Source organism: Passer domesticus, chromosome 18, assembly GCF_036417665.1.
Source record: "Passer domesticus isolate bPasDom1 chromosome 18, bPasDom1.hap1, whole genome shotgun sequence".
Classification (NCBI taxonomy): domain Eukaryota; kingdom Metazoa; phylum Chordata; class Aves; order Passeriformes; family Passeridae; genus Passer; species Passer domesticus.
In genome coordinates, this window is record NC_087491.1 from 11,655,505 (window position 1) to 11,668,566 (window position 13,062).

At 41.4% G+C, this 13,062-nt stretch overlaps 1 protein-coding gene across 5 annotated transcripts in view; it reads left to right on the plus strand.

Annotated features, from left to right (window-relative positions):
- The window catches only part of RABGAP1 (RAB GTPase activating protein 1), a 72,766-nt gene that overhangs the window by 13,388 nt on the left and 46,316 nt on the right, over positions 1–13,062 (plus strand). For 3 of the 5 annotated variants that reach the window (XM_064393760.1, XM_064393759.1, XM_064393758.1), the window contains 8 exons: positions 4,092–4,293; positions 8,112–8,343; positions 8,772–8,976; positions 9,563–9,737; positions 10,009–10,166; positions 10,975–11,085; positions 11,746–11,812; positions 12,745–12,847. In XM_064393760.1, coding sequence (XP_064249830.1) covers positions 4,144–4,293; positions 8,112–8,343; positions 8,772–8,976; positions 9,563–9,737; positions 10,009–10,166; positions 10,975–11,085; positions 11,746–11,812; positions 12,745–12,847 — 1,201 coding nt within the window. In that variant the 5' untranslated portion in view covers positions 4,092–4,143. Of the gene's footprint in view, positions 1–1,711; positions 1,733–4,091; positions 4,294–8,111; positions 8,344–8,771; positions 8,977–9,562; positions 9,738–10,008; positions 10,167–10,974; positions 11,086–11,745; positions 11,813–12,744; positions 12,848–13,062 lie in introns of those variants that run through there. The other 2 variants (XM_064393761.1, XM_064393762.1) reach the window with 2 other exon arrangements.

Consider the following 13,062-nt stretch of genomic DNA (forward strand, 5'->3'; position numbering starts at 1 on the left):
TTCAGAGCTGTGACAAAACACAGGCATTGACCTGGAGCGTTTTCCAGGCTTTTTTCAGGACTTGCAATGTATTTTAAAACAAGCGTGCACTAGGTGAATTGTACAGGAAGAAAACCCACAGCTGTCCAAGGCTGTAGGAGCTCAGACTCTTACAGAATGCTGTGTTTTTGTCATAACACAGCTCTGCAGAGTGCACTGTAAAGCCTCTGAACTCTGCCACAAATTCCACTGTTCACCCACACTAAGATGCTAATGATGAGCACTCGGAAAGCAGAACTTTGTATCTTTAAATTGAACCCTACTGGATTTGTTAAGCTGTGCATAGAGCCAGAGGAACAGAAACAGAAAATACATTCTATTTAGGTATTTTTGTGTGTCTTTTCTGCATGACACCTTCTTGTTTTCCATGGTTTTTGACACTATACTTAGTGGTTTCATATTTTGGAGGATAGAGGATATAAGTTTGTTTTGCATGCCAAGTTTTCTGACTTTGCTTTTTAAGGCAAATGAATTACTGTTCTTCAGTAATTTAGTTAATATTGCTGTATTGTTCTTTATCTAGTGCATTCTGCATGAGATATATTGGAACTTTGTGGAATCACTTTAGAAACTGCAGCTAAAGTACAAAAGCTGAGAAAGATATGAATGGGGAAAAAACCTTTCCTCTCTGGTTTGCATACCTGTTCTCATGCTTATTCTCCTTTCTGCCCTGGAAACCCAGAACTTATTTTTGTGTTGTATTTCCCTCTAAATTCTGTGCTAAGAATGCTACACCTGCTGTTGACTCTCAGGCTGAAGAAGTTCATGCCTGAAATACTGATTTTTCCTTTCACCCTCTGTCTTTTTGTGTGGTCATGGATGTTCTAAGCACCAGAAATGGGTATTCCTTGGAAATGGAGTGAGACCACCTATAGTTACAGGTGCTGTGCTTCACTTGTTGCACGTGTCTCAAGGTGGCATTCAAGCCTCTTCCAGTAATGTAAAATTGAAGGTTTTCTGGTTTTCTTTTTTCTATATATTGTTTATTTTAAGCTCTTTTAAATTCGTTTTGGCAGAACTTTGAAGGAAAACTTTGATCACGAGTTGCAGGTCAGGTGTCAAATATTTGGGAAAGGGAGAGAAAGTAAAGATAAATGTTTCAGAAGTTTGTGTAACTAATCTGAACTTCTGATAGGTTTGCTTTCCAGTTGTTTAAGGTTTTAATCTGGTGAATGGGGTCTCTGCTGTTCCTCTGCACATTATCTTGAGTAGAGAGTAAGGTGTAACAGCAATGAAGGGGGATTTCACAGGGAACCAGAATTTTAAGTAAATTTGAAAGCAGTGACCCAAGAGCCAGCTGTGTTGACTTTCTCATTTTGCAACTTTCTCCAATAGTTTGTTGTATGAGGGGAGGCCAGAACACCCATTTAATTACTCAGATGAGCAAGGAAAGAGGTTGGTAGAAGTTTGTCTCTCTGTGTGTTTTACCCAGACACTCTGTCTCCCGTGGAGGTGTAAAGACACCTTCAGGCAAACACTACCTTGTTGTGGTGTACTTTTGTGTCAGGAGCTAAACTGTGCTGAATTCAAAAGCTCCTATTTTATTTATGCTTAAACAAACCAAAGCCTCTTTCCATGATAGGGATGAGACACTGGCTTTCTGAGGGACATCAGAACTTGAGCTCTGTGCTTGGCTGAGGTCTTTGGTCCTGAGCTGTGAGCAGAAAGCTTTTGGCTCTGGGACCAACTGCAGGTATTGCTGAAGAGCACTGTCACTGCTGCTGTTTGTTCTTGATTCCTGAGCCACATGTAATTGCTCTGCTGGTCTTTGATGTGTGTCCTTCTAGGCTGGCCCTTATTTTAAGGGGCTTGGAGGCTTTCTGCTGGGGATTCTGCCACTGTGAGCTTTCTGATTCAGGCAAAATGATCCATGTGGTAACCTATGTGGAACAAAGTGATAGCCAGGAACAGAGGAAATTAAATCCATGCAAAACAAAGTGTGAGGATATAGAAATTTTGGTTAACTTCAGGCAATATTTTAATATTTGAAGACTACTTTTGCACCTCAAGTGTTTGAGCATTAATCCAATGAACCCCTGTGGCTGATTCCAGCACAGCTGGGTATCTGAGCTTTGCTTGCTGCTACATCAAAAGCTTCTTCTCTCAGTTGCCTGCTCCACTGTCCCCTTTCCTGTGCTCTCCTATCTTGTGTAATTTCATGAGACTTCACTGTTAGAGTGGCGAAGCTGGGCTGGTTGGGATGTCCTGGTGTTGCAATTGTGTGTTGTGACACTGCTGTGGGGTTAGGCTGGGCTGGCTGTGCCCCAGGATCCACGTGGGCTTTGTTTACACCTCACTGTGCTATGCCAGACACCAGTGGTGAAGCACATGAAGCTTGTTATTGAATTGAAGGTAACGCTGGGGAGAGGTGTCACACTGAAACACTTGGGAAATAGAAATTAGCACTTCAAGACAGACAGACTACACCAAAATACAGTGCTGAAGTGATCCTTGCCTGGGTGATCTTTACAGCTGCTTGTGATCAAAGCCTGCTCCTCTACTCCTGCTGTCAGTGTGGAAGATGAGTTTGCTCTGTTTGAATGGAAACAGTGAAGCCAAAGGGGTATTTAGTGTTTGATGCTTATTTTTAGTCTGTGTTTCAAAATCTTTGATTTAGGTATTTTCAGAGATCTGTGTCTTATATAGATGGTGCAATATGGAACTTCTATAGAAATGTTTTAATAGGAATTCTTAAAACAAAAGCATCTTTTACAGTAAAACTCTGCCCTACCTTTGAGATACATGTGAGTAATAAATGATAGACACATACTGTGTGTAGAACTTCTCAAAATGCCTACATTTCCCAGCCAGTAATTCCCACTGAAAGTCAGTGGATCTTAAAATGGTTTTGAAAAGGATATCTAAGTACCACACATGATTTTGAAAATAAATCGAGTAATCACAGGTGTGTTGTCATTCATGAACAAACCACATCCATTCTTCCTCTCACCCTCTGCTTTAGTTGTTCTCTGAAACATGTTCCAGGATCACTGAGTGATTAGATTGGTAATTGGTTAGCAGTTGTCCTCTGGCAGATTTCATGTTGTATTGGTGGTTGGGGAGGGCATTGATAGGAATAAAAGCAGGCTTTGCTATTGCTGTTGCATTGTTCCTGGTTCAGGCAGGAGTGCTCTGAGCTGTGCCAGGCTGCATTATTGGAAGCCAGGTTGGGATGGTGCTTCCAGGTTGGAAGGCAAAACTGGAGGCTGAAAAAGCATTTGAGTTTGATTATGCTTGTAAAGACCCAAGCCTTTGAGATAAGGGTATATTTGGGTTTCTGGGAAATTTAATCACCCATTTTTATCACGGCAGTCTGTTTTGAGCCTTGGATTCTGGGAATCTGTGCTGTAGAGTTCAAGGTGTGCAGCTGAACTTCACCTTTTGTTCCTTTCTTCAAATGCCTCTCAGTGCCAGTTCCAGCTTTTTAAAATCCTCTGTTGGCTCTGCTTCTCAGTACTAAGCCAGCCTACGCTGTTCTTCCTGCTTCTTGGAAGTCTCTGCTTTTACTGCTCCTTACAGTACAGAAGATTCAGCATAGATTCATAAAATGCTCTATGTCCCAAGGTTTCAGAGCAAAATATCAAGAGTTAGGTCGAACTCTTGTTTGGGGGAAAAGAATGTGACTGCAGCATACAGTGAGCTCTGATAGATAAAAGTAATTTTTTGTGTGAGCATAGGTGAAGGCAGGTATTAATTGAAGGAAGCAAATGGACTTTATTGTGCTGGCCTTGATTGTCAGCAAGTGGAGTGTATGTTCCAGGGCCCTGTTTTGTGTGATGTGTAGAAAGTGGTGACTGACATAACCATGAATTACTGCAAAGAGTTTTATTAACTTCCCTTTTGTGAGCTGTGGAAACCAGTGCTGTAATAGCATGTGCTGCTCAGCAAGATGAAGGCAGGACTTTGAGTGTGCACTGAGAGAGGAGTTGGAGCTTGGTTGTGCTGTCAGATGTGTTAGTTTTTATAATTAGTCAGCAGGTTTCTGAAAAGAAACGTTTGAGCATTTTAGCATGGAGTTTTATATAAGTATTTTTATGATTTTTGTTTTTCAGGAGTTTATAACATATTTAATCTCATTCATGAATCGAACTTCCTTTTTAAGTCATGGATGACAAGGCTTCTGTTGGAAAAATCAGTGTCTCTTCAGACTCGGTATCCACTCTTAACAGTGAAGATTTTGTCTTGGTTTCCAGGCAAGGGGATGAAACACCATCTACAAATAATGGTAGTGATGATGAAAAAACAGGACTGAAGGTAAGAACCAATAACCTGAGTTTGTTCCCTACTCTTCTAAATCAAACTAACCATAGAAAGCTTAAAGAGGGACTTCTTTGTTGTGGAAAACTTAACAGAAGGGAGAACTTATTCAAGAACCAGTTTTGTCAGTAATTTCTTCACTGCTGATGTCAGAGGTGGTAATTAGGTTTTGAGTAAGAGCTCTCTCCATCACTAGCTGTGGGTTTTTTCCCACTTTGCAGAATCTTTCCTGAAGTGCTTAGGATGAAACAGACTGATTGTCAAGAATGTGGAACTGTGATTTTATCACAGCTTTCAGGTGGAAATCAATATTAGCATACATGGATTTGACCGTATCTGTTAATTCAAAGATACGCTGAAGTTTTCCCCAATGTGAAATGTTCTCTTTAAGAAAGGTAGAAGAGTAGTTCTAACTAACAACTTGGCATGAATCAGAGAACACGAGCTCTCTGTGAAAGGCTTCTGAGAGCTGGAGGGGCACTGACATCTTCTCACTTGTAAAAGTGCTGTTCTGGAAAGAGACCCTTGTCACCCTCTACTTTTTTTTTTTCCTACTTAGAGCAACATTCATCCCAATTTGTATTTCAGCAGTTTTTAAGAAGAGTGGCACAAGTAAGGTAATCACTCCAAATTCCATCACTTTAATGTGCTGAAAACTGGATCTTCCCAGGAGTGAGTTGAGTTAGTGTATTCTTTCTGGGAGATGGATGGAGATATTCTACCACTGGAAGAAACTGATGTCTGTCTACAGCTGCATCTATATCTTCATAAGAATCTTGTGTTCTGCCTCTTGGACTGTGTGCTCCTCTTTTCTTTTGCAGTAATTGTAACAGAGACTCTATTGAACATTTCTTGATGCTTTTGCTCTTCTTGCTTTTACCTCCCAACTGCTTTGTTTGTTTTCCTTGTGTTCCTTTGAGTCCGGGGCAAGACATGGTGTTATACTGGCTCTTTTCTTTACACAAGACTTCAAATAAATTCTATCAGTTAAGAATCTCAAGACTGATCTTTTGCTTAATCTGGCAAAAAAGTTCACTTATGTTTTATGGCTGTTGTAGAAGATGTCACTTAAGCATGGAGCCTGGTGATCTGTGAAAGCTGCTGAAAGGCTGTAGCCTCATGCTTGTCTTTCTTAATGCTGCAAATACCAGCAGCATCCAGATCAGTATCAGCATCAATACGTAGGAATTCAGAGTAGTCTCATAGTGGTACTTACCTTGAGAATGCTCTGTGGCAGTGTCTGTAATCAGCTCCTGAGGCATCGTTTGAGAGCCCAGGAGGCAGACATGCTCATGGCAGCCAGCTTCTCTGCTCCATCCTGTTACCCCAACGAAAATTTGGAAGCATGAATTGCCACAGTCTGCAGCACTTCTTGCTCCACATGGGAGCTGTTTGTATCACTGTTTGCCTCCAAGGTGGTTTATGAAATGCTGGCTGCAGGCGTGCTGTTTCTCTTGATGAGGAAGGAAGAACATGAGCTCTGCTGCCTCCTGATCATCAGCTGTAAAATAAAGTTATGCTGTTCTCTGGTTTGGCACTGAGTGCCACAGAGCTTTGCAGGTTGTAAGCTTCTTTATGAATTTGGAGCCAGGACTGAGCACAAGCCTTGAACAAAGTGGTTCACCTTGAGCTTTTCAGTATTCCAGTGTGGAGAGCATGTGCTGTTGGTTATTGGCTGCAATCTGAGTGATTAATGGCAATTTTCTATCTTAAACAAGCCCTCAGTGTGCAGTCTAAATTCTCCCATAGAGAAACCTTCCTGTGAACCTCCTTCTGCTTAAGGAGGAGAACACTTTTAGCAGAGGAAATGGGAAGACTATTTATCTCTTCTTAGGGACAAAAAATCTGGGTATTTTGGTATTATTCTACAAGAAAAGAGACATTCTGCCATAGCACAGTCTGAGGATGGTGCTGGAAGTTCAGGTTTGTGTTTGCTCAATGTGACAGGCTCTGAAATTTGTACACTGGGCCCAAGGCTCTCATTTCAAATTTGCTGATAATGCTACAGTTCTAAGTAGTAGTGCTGTGGACTGAGTTAATGTAAGTTTTTGTTTGGCACTTCTTTTCTTCCTCAAGTCCATACAGAGAAATATTTCTTTTGAATATAATTAGGAACCACGTTTTTCTTCAGTTGGTTGTAATTCATAAATGTGTTTTTGCTTTTTGTCAGTGCTGAAATACTTGGTTCAGTTTAAAAAGGAGTTGTCAGTGAATGTTTTCCAGAAATACAGTTTGCCTGCTGTCTCAGCTTTCCAGTATTGTTCCTGTGTCTGCTCATGCCTGCTGGCAGTGGGACCAGGCTGGATTTAGGAAAGCTTTGCTGCTGGAGCACAGTGTGGAGCAGGAGCTCTGAACTCCCCAGCACAGAGAGACCTCCCCCAGCAGAGGTGGCAGCACGTATCAGGAGAAGGGAATAAATCCCAGTTCTGATAAATCCCTGGTGTGCTAAAGGAGGTTTGCTACCCCCTAGTTAAAAGCTAAGTGAAATCAGTTTTGAGTTTTGTGAGAAATGGAGGAAGCCATGATTAGGGTAATGCTTTCTTTGCTCAGCCTCAAGCATTGATCAGGTGCACGTGCTGTTCCCTTCTGCCCTTGGCTCTGCCAGGCTGCCTCTGGGTTTGGGGCTGCAGTTGGGTTTCAGGCACTTCACACCTTGGTGTGCCCCATTCCCATGATGTGGGGAATCCAAATGGTTCTGTAAGAAATTTTGGTTGACATGAAGTTAACCTTGGTTTGTGTTTTAGGCCTCGGTGTGCAGGCAGCTGGCTTGGTGCACTTGATTTTTGGGGCTGTGAGAACAGCAGGGCTCCTCTAGTCCAGAAGTGTGGTTACTGTGCCTTTTAAAATTCTTTTTGAGGGTAGTCTGGGCTGACAAGAAAAGCTTTCTTGGAGAAATTAGTTTAAATTGCTTTTTAAATGGGGTTTTGTGATGATGTTTTAGAATATCTATGAGATGGGTTTTTATTTTTACATGTCTGTTTTCTGTAAACAACTTGAATTTGTGTTTTACCTGTCACTGCTGTTTTTTGTAAATTCTATTTTCAAGATCATGTTTTATAGATGTAACATCTAGTTATGTTATTCATACTGATTATTTCACCAAATAGAGTAGATCACAGTTCAGATTTTTTGGCTTTTAATCTTGACAGAATAGAATATTTTTCATGTATGTTATATTAATACCATTACAACATGTAGTTCTCGCTGGATATGAATTTTTCACCTTCCTTTCCCAAACCAAAATCTGTTGACTGTGAGGAAAGGTGTATCAGATGCAGCTTTTTACCAGAATGAGTTTTGCCTTCAGGTTTCATAGAGAAGAGGTTCTGTAAACTAGAAGTTGCTCTAGGTTTTTTAATATATAGCCTTTGAAGAGGCTGAGAGGACACTGTAATTAATTAATTCTATTTTGTTGCAAAACATATAAGCTCCATACAGTAAAGGAACATGGTGCGTCTTCCATCATCATCATCATCATCATCTTTCTGATGATTGCCTGCAAAGACCTGAATAATAAACCTGATGCTTGAAAGCCTTCTGCCTTTGATGACCCCATGCTTGTGAAAGATTCTTCCACAAGGAATCACACAGATTAATACTAAAATTGTTGGGAGGAAGATGGAAATCTGTGGATTTCTGTAACTAGTTGCAGGTTACAGCTGTCTCCCTCTGTGAGTGTACAGCTGAATGAGGCAGTTGACTGCTGCTTTGACTGGTAAATGAAAGCAATATGAATGACCCTGAGCCTGAGGGGTGTTTTTTGTTGTTTGAACAGTCTTTTCTTCTTTTTTGTGTCCCAACTCTGTGGCTCTCAGATTGTGGGGAATGGAAGTGAACAGCAGCTGCAGAGGGAGCTGGAAGACGTGCTGATGGATCCACCCATGGAAGATCAGTCCAGTGACCGGGACCATGGAGAAGTCAGAACTGATGGAGATGGGGAAGAACCTGTTGTCCTTGAAGCATCAGCATCCTCTACCATTAACCCAGTGTCGGTGGCAGGGCTCCAGAAGCCAGAAATGAGCTTGCCAGTGAAACCATCCCAAGAAGGTTAGAAAAAAAAGGGGGAGGAATGCCTGGTAGTATCTTATGAACTTGGTTTTTATAGGGAAAGTAAAGAGAATTCAGGTACATGTGTGGCCACTAGCCTTCCTCTGTGTCTCACATTATATTCACTTAGTGCAGTAAATTCCAGCTTATGTATGTGATGCAAGAGTTAATATGTGCTGAACTGTCCTTATTCTGAAAACACTGCTATACCAGCCCTGAGATGTGTACACAAGTATTAACTTTACTTCTATACAGCCAGACTGGCTGTGTAAAATACAACTACAGGGCTTTCCTGCAGTGTTTTGATCTGGCCTGGCTTTTCTGTTCTTAGCCCCTTTTGTCTTCTGCTCAGTGGGCACTCAGTGTCTGCCACTCCCTCGCGGGTGCCTTGCCTTGTTTCTGACGTTGCCCCTCGTGTGCTGCCCTAGACTGTGAGGACTTGAGCCCCTTCACTCCCGTGACAGACGAGGGCAGCGTGGTGTTCAGCAAGCTGACGTACCTGGGCTGCGCCTCGGTGAACGCGCCGCGCAGCGAGGTGGAGGCGCTGCGCATGATGTCCATCCTGCGCGGCCAGTTCCAGATCTCCCTGGACGTCACCCTGTCCGTGCCCAACGTCTCCGAGGGGACCGTGAGGTACGGGGCTGCTGCTCTGGGGCTCTGCCTTCAGCTCGGCTCCTTTGGAAAGCAAGCAGGCTGGTGGTTTACCTGCCAGGAGACTGAACAGCTTGGATTTTCTTTAGTGGTAGAAGTGGGTTTAATAGACATGTGAAAAGGGATCCTTTGAATTTGTTTACCAAACACTCTACCAAAAAGTACTGGGATGATCCAAGCTATGCCCAAAGCCATAGTGGGATTGATTATTGATGAGCACTTTGGAAATAGCCTGGAAAGTAGTTTGGAAAATGTCCAGTACATGAGGCCTAACAGAGATGGGTCTGTCCACTGCCAAAGATGAGTTTAACTTTTGGAAGACTAATCCCTGTAAAATCATGGGGAAATTATTGGTGGAAACAATTTGCAGCATTGTATTTTTTGTGCTGTTCAATTTAAACATCATTATTGTGGTCATACTTTGCAGTAAATGACAGTCAGGATCTAGTTTTTGTGGTGTACTTTCTCTAGGAGGTATTAAGTTGTTAAAGCTTGCAAGTTATGTCTGGCTGAAATAATTCTTCTAAAGGTGCAAGCTCGCTTTTTTCCCCTCTCTCTATTTTAACAGACTTTTAGATCCTCAGACAAACACAGAAATAGCAAATTATCCAATCTATAAAATCCTTTTCTGTGTACGAGGGCACGATGGGACCCCTGAAAGTGATTGCTTTGCTTTCACTGAAAGCCACTACAATGCAGAACTCTTCAGGATTCATGTCTTCCGATGTGAAATCCAAGAGGCTGTAAGTGCAAGCTTTTTATCAAATGATAATTATGTACATGTAAATGTTATTACTGACATTTAAATGAAGTTTTTCAGGCACTTCAGAAGTAATGTAATTCGTCCATCAACAAACTTAGTTATGGGATAAGAACGCATAGTTAACGGTTTATCCTAAGAAGCGCAGAAAAACAGTTAATTAGATGCTAAAATTGAATTATTTTGGTACAATTTGTTGTGAATTGGTGAAAATCCAGGTAGTTTCAGCTGATGTTTGTGCACTCTGGCTGCAGGTGAGCCGAATCCTGTACAGCTTTGCCACTGCCTTCCGGCGCTCTGCCAAACAGACCCCGCTGTCAGCCACTGCCACCCCCCAGACCCCAGACAGTGACATCTTCACCTTCTCCGTGTCTCTGGAAATCAAAGAAGATGATGGGAAAGGATATTTCAGGTAGAGGTTCTTCTCTCATGCAGTATATACTTCTTTTGGAAAATGAGTGAATAGTGAGTGTGAAGTGGTCTTTAAATTCCTTTTTTGAGAGTTTCCTATTCTAGTTTTTAAATGAGTCCCAGACATAAATATTTTTGGGAAATAATACAGTGATAACCCTCTGGACTAGGTAGTCTGGTTGTTGAACTGAACATTGATGCTTTTTCTATTTTGTCTTTTTCTATTGTTGATGAGTCCTCTGCAATGCCTTTTAAGTTGTGCTCAGCAAAATTGCTGCTGAAGCTGAAAGTGCATCACTGTCACTGTGCTGTGGGAATATTGGTGCTGCGATTTCAGTGTGTGATCGGCACTGAAGTGTAGTTTAATGTTTTCCCCCTCTTTTTGCAACATTTGGAAGAGCTTCTCCAAAGAAAAAAGAAAGGAAATAGTCTGAGGGTTGGTCACTCCTTGGCTCTTTGTGTCATGTACCCAGCAGCCACATCCCTTGTGAGGGCAAGCAATATGCAGTTTCTTATAGGTAGTATTGTATATTACATGGGGAATCAATATTTAGAAACTCTTGAAATTAGCTGGAAGTCTCACAATACTGACCCCCACAATACTGACCCCCCCAGTATAAGTTCCCAGTTTTTATTTTGTAAACTGGTTTTTACCTAAATCTATTGCAATTTCTTTCATGTTACTGATCACAGCATGCAAGGAAGATTTTGAGTGCTTTGGTATAAGGAGCCAGTGTTTGATGCTGGGTTTGGTATATGCAAGGAATGCAGATAAATTGAGAATTTTTTTCTTTCCTGATGAATAACAGTGCAGTTCCCAAAGACAAGGACAGGCAATGCTTCAAACTCCGCCAAGGGATTGATAAGAAGATTGTGATTTATGTGCAACAGACAACGAATAAAGAACTTGCTATTGAAAGGTAATGTCATCAACTTTTAAAAGATTCTTTATCTGTTCATGTTAGTATTTTGCCTCTGAGGGAGCAGGTTAGTAGTTATTCTATGGATGCTCCATTTGTGTGATTTAGTGCCACACTTCTCTTGAGTTCGTAAACCAGAGGATGAAGTGGGACTTAGCTGTGTGGGCCAAAAGTCCTTGTGAAAAGGCCAAAATGAAATCCTAAAAGAAGTCCTTGTGTTTCACCTGATCCTTGTCTCTACTGAAGGGTAAATTCTATGCAAATATGTCTGAAAAACAAAAAAAAAAAGCCACCAAAGGAAGGGCAGAAGACTGCAGGCCAAGTGTTGTTGTGGTATAAGGAACCCTTGTTAGCAGTGACTTTATTACACTGTTCTTTAGACTAAGGTAATGGAACAATTTCCAGGCTGCTGTAAACAGGGTAAAACCATATTGTAAATATGATTCTGAAATCTTGCTGGACGTTTTTGATGTTGGCTTGACATTGTTTTGCTGGACATGCTTGATGCTGCTCTCAAATGTCAAGGTTTGTTGATGTTTGTCAGTGGATTCATGGGCTGTTTGTGATGTATGACAGCAAATACTTAGATAAGAAATGCTAATGGTTTGTTTGTGAGCATGTCTAAGTTTTGCAGTTACATTTTTCTGCCTGGCTTTGCAGATGTTTTGGCCTTCTCCTTAGCCGTGGGAAAGACGTTCGGAGTGGCGACATGCACCTTTTGGATTTGGTAAGGATCTCTCTGAACAAAACTCAGTAAGAATTTGGGTTATGAGTGTGCATGATGCCAGGATGGACAGAGAACACTTCTGCAGTTGTTGATGGGAATTGATGGTGCAGATTCCACTGTTGAGCCTGGGCAGCTGAGTTGAATCTCTGCCTCTGCTGCTCAGTTAGAACATGACCTGGTGCTTGGTCAAGGGACTTGCCCAATGTTACAGTCAGTCATGACTGCTCTCATTCAGGGGCCAGAAATAAGAAACATGGAACCTTATTTTTAGACATGTTGAATATTGAAGTGCTTTGAACATGGGAAGTTTCACAGCATAGTTATCAGTGTGAGAATCGAGGCCTGAGAGGCTTCAAATGTAACATTCAGAACTAGTGGGTGCTCTGTTCTTATGACTCACTGCTCTCTATAAAGTAATGATAGGGATCATTTGACTTCACAAGGGTGAAGTGACAACAAATTTGCTAGTATTCATGCAGTACATAGTGACTACTCAAAAAGGTTTAATACTACATGAATTATTTTGTTTTCTACCAGGCTTTGGATTGCCCAGAAAATAAGGTTGTTGGGAAGACAGCTGAACATTAGATAAAATATTGGTTTGGTTCTTAGTGACTGAATAACATGTGTTGTATTCTCATCCACACCTCTGTAAACTGAAAGTTGCTGTTAAATGGCCACCTCCAAAACTACTGGTCATGCCATGTGCTAACAGAATAATTAGTATTAATTGGCCTTTCTGTGTTATTAGCATGGACACCAAGGATTGCAGGGTAACTGTTATTTCCTTCAGAGATGATCTCTGCTGCAGACTCTGTCACATGGACTTGCCCTTTCCTTGCCAGTGCAGTAGCTCTTTCACAGGGCTGGCACTACATAATGTAGAAACTTCTTTAATTTAAAAAAAATGCATAAACTTACCTTGTTTCCAGGAGTCCATGGGTAAAAGTTCTGATGGGAAATCATATGTGATCACTGGGAGCTGGAATCAAAAGTCTCCACACTTCCAGTTTGTAAATGAAGAAACACCAAAAGGTATGAATGTTGCCAGGTGTTATTCCTAGGCATGGAAATGACTTCCATAGTGGGCATTGGATCAGTTCTCTTTTCAGAAGAATCCCACAAAAGACTTTCACAGGATGGGATATATTCTCAGAAAGTAGGGTGCTAAATGCCACATGAAATTAAAAAAAAAAAACAAAACCCCAAATAAAAGCAAACTGTGTTCAGTAATATGTTGTAGGAGCTGT